This window comes from Ursus arctos, unplaced genomic scaffold (assembly GCF_023065955.2).
Source record: "Ursus arctos isolate Adak ecotype North America unplaced genomic scaffold, UrsArc2.0 scaffold_8, whole genome shotgun sequence".
In the NCBI taxonomy this organism is placed as follows: domain Eukaryota; kingdom Metazoa; phylum Chordata; class Mammalia; order Carnivora; family Ursidae; genus Ursus; species Ursus arctos.
In genome coordinates this window covers 14,061,364-14,066,534 of record NW_026623100.1, presented here as the reverse complement: position 1 = coordinate 14,066,534, position 5,171 = coordinate 14,061,364, and the positions used below count along the sequence as shown (strand labels likewise).

At 59.5% G+C, this 5,171-nt stretch overlaps 1 protein-coding gene across 1 annotated transcript; it reads right to left on the bottom strand.

Moving 5' to 3' along the window:
- Positions 1-700: 700 nt before the first annotated feature.
- On the bottom strand, positions 701-3,527 carry SIX3 (SIX homeobox 3). The gene is made up of 2 exons (XM_026517540.2): positions 2,719-3,527; positions 701-893 (listed from the first exon to the last, which is right to left on the bottom strand). Exons 1-2 carry the CDS (start codon positions 3,525-3,527, stop codon positions 701-703), a joined length of 1,002 nt encoding a protein of 333 aa, XP_026373325.1.
- Between the last annotated feature and the right edge of the window lie 1,644 nt (positions 3,528-5,171).

Here is a 5,171-nt window from a genome sequence, read left to right as displayed (position 1 = left end):
GCATCTTGTTTGACCAATACTTGGACTTAAAAACAGAGAAAGAAAGAAGAGCGAGAGAGGAAAAAAGAGAGCGAGCAACAAAAGGCGAGAAACATTTGCTATTTCCCTCTCGAGGAGTTCTTTTTTTTTTTTTTTTAAACAAATTCTGAACGGAGATGGCGGTTTTATTTTTTTCTCTTTTTGTCTGTTTTGCTTTTGTCGTCTTGTCGTCGTGGTGGTGGTCGGTTTTTGTACAGTCGACTCTTTTTAAATCGTTTTAAACTAGAGAGAATATTTTCCCAGATACAAATAAATCGTCATGCAGGTGGGGTGCCGGGTCCGTGGGAACCGAAAGGAGAAGCCGTGCTTGTCCTAGAAAGTATACAATTGTCACCTCTTTTATGTTTTCTGCCCGCAACATCAGCGTTTGTAACTGTCTGTTGGCGTCGCGGTCCTTTGGGGTGGCCGTGGTGGTAGATGGTGGTTGGGGTTGTTGATAGTTTGCGTTTAATTTGTTATTTTTCTTGGTTTTTATATATTTTTGGCTGGGGTGGAAGTGTGTGTGTACTTGTGTGTGTGTGTGTATGATTGTGTATCCTGATTTCGGTTTGTTCTGGGGATGGAGGAAGAAGAGGAAGAGGAGGAGGGCGAGGAGGAGCAGGAGGAGGAGGAGGAGGAGGAGGGGAAGGAGGGGGAGGGGGGAGGAGGGCGGCCTTGGCTATCATACATCACATTCCGAGTCGCTGGAGGTTACCGAGAGGATGGAGGTGCCGGTGTCCGCGCGCTCCGTCAGGCTGGACACGCTGGTGGTGGGGCTGGCCGCCGTAGACGGCGACTCTGCCGAGCCGTGCGTGGGGCAGCCGGGCTCGGCCAGCGAACGCATGCCGCTCGGTCCGATGGCCTGGTGTTGAAGCCTGCGGGAGACAGAGAGCGGCACCAGCCCTGACACAGCGGCTCCGCCACCCGGCTCCGTCAAGCCGCCTCCCCGCGCCCGCGCCCGCCGGTGCTCCCCAGCCTCCCCAGCCGCGCGCCCTTCGCCACCACCCCCCACTCGGCTCTCTGCGCTCATTGCTCCCCCCCCCCCGCTCCCCTGCTTCCAAGCGCCCGACAGCTCACTGAACGCCGCAGAGCCCCCCAGTGCAGGTCTTGGTTCTCTTCTCTCCTTCCCAGGGCTCTCTGAAGCTTCCCAAGGCTTCCCAGTTCGGAGGCGGCCTCCGAGGAGAGGTAGAACCCGAGGCCGGCTGCCTGGGGAGGCCTGGGAGCACAGCGCAGGACGCCACGTCCGGAAGGAGCCCAAGCCCGCGAGGGACAGGGTGCTTCTTCCTCCCCAGCCCGTGGGACTCTTCAGACTGAACCCGCTGCCCGGTAGCGGTCTGTCTCCGCAGTGGCTCCTGCCCCAGCTCCCCCGAACACACTCAGAGCTGCGGGTTGCTCACCCGCAGCCTCTCCCGAGTAGGACCCGCTGGCTTCGCTCTCTCGATCCCTGCGCGGAGCACAGGAGCAGGGGAAGAGAGAACCGAGAAGCCGGAAGCGGAAAAAGTGGGGAAGAGGTGCAAGAGAGAAGGCGACAGGAAAGGGGGAGCAGAGCAGTCTCTATCTACCCCTTTGCCGCACCAGGCAGCCGCTGCCCGATCCTAGAGACTCTGAGTTCCTACAAGGAGGCCTTCCCCTGTCCCGGGCACTCCCCCTCTCAGGCGAAAAACTGGCTCCACAGGCAAAGGTGTGAGGGCCGAGGGCTCAGGCCTGGGCCACCTAAACGCAAACACACTCACTCCCGCTAGGAACTCACCCCTGGCCCCCAGCCCCTGGCAGCTGTCAGCAGCTGGGGCCCTGCTCCCTGCATACACCAGGCCCAGGGCCTTCGCAGGCTAGGTAGGGACACAGGCTCCTTACCAGGGCTTTCACCCCACTTCCTCCCTTCCCCCTTCCCTCCTCTTTCCTTCCAGTTATTTTTCTCCCTACCTTCCCTGGGCCCAAGTGGGCTGACTGGTCAAGCCCAGGCAACTTTGTGACTTTGTGGCCAACGGGCTGGCAGTGGGGCTGCTCCTGCTCCTGGTGGCCTCCCAAGTTAGAGGACCGAGGGGATGCTCCTTGACTGGGGCAGGAGGGCTAGCACCTGTGTGCAGGTACACACACACACACACACACACACACGCGCACGCACACAAGGCCTCTCCACTCCCCGCCTGGGTTTCCTGCTCCCAGCCAGGCAATTTGCAATGCTGAGGGAAAGAGGCCTGCTCTGCGGTGGCCACCGACCTTTTTCCTTTTGTGGCAGAGACCCAGGTTCAGTTTCCTCTCCATGACACTGTGGAGTCCTCCCCAGGTTTTTGCAGTGCATAGGAATAAAAACCAGATGGCAAGGACGGCTTTCCTCCCTTCCCCGTTGTAGGCTCCGGAGGAGTGGGGGTCTGGGGACGGGCTGAGGAGGTGGCACGGGTGCATCGCAGGGCCAGGGCTCCCAGGGCTGGGACCAGGGGCTGTGGGCGCTCGGGACCTCACACACACACACTCTCCACTCTGCCGAAAGCCCCTCTCTGACAAAGCAGTCAATAATCCCACTGCCCGTCCCTCTTCTGCGCCTCTGGGCAAGCGGAAACTTTCTCCAACTGGCCAGGGGGTCGCGGCTTCTCGCGCGCTCGGCAGCCATCGGCACATTGCCCCGTTCGCCCCCATTTCACCCGCGCTCTCCCTCCCCGGCCCCAGAGACCGTAGCCAGGCCGCGGGCCCGCCACTGACCTGTTCTTGGCCGCCGCGGCGCGGTCGCGCTGCCTCCGGTTCTTAAACCAGTTGCCTACTTGTGTGGGAGTGAGGCCGGTGGCCTGCGCCAGTTCGCGTTTCTTGCTGGGGTTGGGGTAGGGGTCCTGCAGGTACCACTCCCGCAGCAGGCTCCGAGTCCGCTCCTTGAAGCAATGCGTCTTCTGCTCGCCGTCCCAGATGGTGCGCGGCAGCGGGAACTTCTTGCGCACGCGGTACTTGTCCACCGGGCCGAGCGGGCGGCCGCGCAGCTTCTCGGCCTCCTGATAGTGCGCCTCCAGCCACATGGCCTGCAGCTTGCCGTGAGACTCCTTGGTGAACTTGTGGTTCTCCAGGATGTGGTAGAGGTCGCGGAAGTTGCCCGTGTGGAAGGCGACCACGGCGCGCGCGCGCAGGATCGACTCGTGCTTGTTGATGGCCTCGCACGCCCCGGGGGCCACGGGCAGCGACCAGAGGAAGCGGCCCAGCCGCTCGATGTCGCCCGTCTCCTCCAGCGTCTCGCAGACGCTGGCCACCTGCTCCGGCGAGAAGTTGAGGGTGGGCAGCTGGAACATGGACAACTCTTCCGGGGGGGCCCTGGAGCCGCCGCCGCTGCCGCCGCCGCCTGCTCCGCCAGCACCGCCGCCTCCCGCACAGTTCCCGCCGCCGCCGCCGCCGCCGCCCGCGCCGCCGCCGCCCGCACCGTTCCCGCCGCCGCTACTCGCCAGAAGTAGGGAGCGGTGATGAGGATCCGCGAAGTTTGGCAACAAGAAGTGGGAGGAATAGAGGTCTAGGGGGGAGCGGAATACCATGGACTGACCTGAGAGGAGAGGAGAAAATTCAGGGAGAGGAAGAGAGAGGGGAGGAAGAGGAGGAGAGGGGCGATGAGGACCAGGAGGAGGGAGAGGAGAGGGGGGAGGAGGAGAAGGAAAGGAGGGGGGAACAGGAGGAGGAGGAGGGGGAGGAGGAAGGGCGTAAGGGACACCCACACCCCACACACATCCACACACACACACACCCGCGCAGCCACATAGAGAGGGAGGAAGGAGAGCGGCCCGGTGCGCGCGCGCAGAGAGAGAACCCGAGACAGAGAGAGGGAGAGGGAGAGAGAGAGAGAGAGAAGAGCGAGAGCCAACCACCGCCGAGTCAAGATTCAGCGATTCCACAGCAATCGCCCTAATGACAACAGCCTCATAATATCTCCCCTAAATCCACAGTGAGTGCAGCATTGAAACATTTTGTTTCGCTTTTCTATTGGTCTGCGGCGTGTCGTTGTGGCGTTGCCACGGCAACCGCTGCCAATCACTGTCAGCCCTGCCAATCAATACCGAGAACGTAAGGACGGTTTTACCACTTAGCCAGAGTGGGGGGAAGGGGGAGAGGAGGGAGAGAGGGAGAAGGGGGAGAAAGAGGTTTTTTTTTAATCTTTGCAACTCTTAATCTCGCCACTTCCCCCTCTTTATCCCCCCCCCCCCCCCCCCCCCCCCGTCTCTGAGCTCCTTCTTCCCTCTTCCCCATAGAAGTTGATCCAGAAATTCAAAAGGCCACGGACAGAGAGTTGTTGAATGGGATGAGCAATTAAACGGGGGGTTTTGTTGGGAAGTAAGAGGCTCCCCAGGCCACATGAAGGTCTAAGGCCAGTCCTCAAGGAGAGGCCGAGGGCCTGCCAAGCAGGCACGGTTTGCACATGGTGTGCACGTCGGGCCGCCTCTTTCTGCCTATGTGAGCACTAATAGTGGCGAGGAAGAAAGAAGAGATGAGATCATGGGGCCCACCACAAGCTGACCCTGTCTGCTGCTCCCGGGATCCTGGATTTTGGGGGGCATCTGACGCCTGAGAGCCTGAGCCCAGAACCCAGGGTGTCCCAAGCTGCTCTGGTCTGTCCCGTGGGTGACCATCGGCCACATTTACCCCAATTCCGTCTGCACTGGATTCCACCCGCTTTGCTGTACTCTGCCCCTGGTCAAGGAAATTTGATTTCCCCTATTGTCCTGTATTTTTAAATATCAGTACAAATAACAGTACACTTATTTTTATCTTGAAAAGCAAGACACCTCTTTGTTCCCCCCCAGACTTCAGCTGTGTCTCCCTGGGAGCTGAGAAGTCTGGAACCCTCTGGAGACCCCTGACAAGCCCATTACTCCTACTCCTCCGAGGAGCTCTGGACCTGCCTACCAGCCCCAGAAGGACACTCAAACTTTGGAGGCTTCCCCAAAGAAGCGGGTAGGCCTAAACATTGCGTGTTTGCTCATATTGTAAAGAAAAAATAATAAAACTAATTTATCTAAGCAAAGTAACTTGACAAGCCTGAAACAGACCCCAAAAGGCCCATAGAATAGAGAAAGCCCTCCCTTCCTCTGGCCACTGCAGCCCCCCCACCCCACCCCGACCCAGGGCCGGTATGGGTATTTATTCTAAGGTATGTTGCTTTTAAGAAGATGTAATCAGCATCTTTA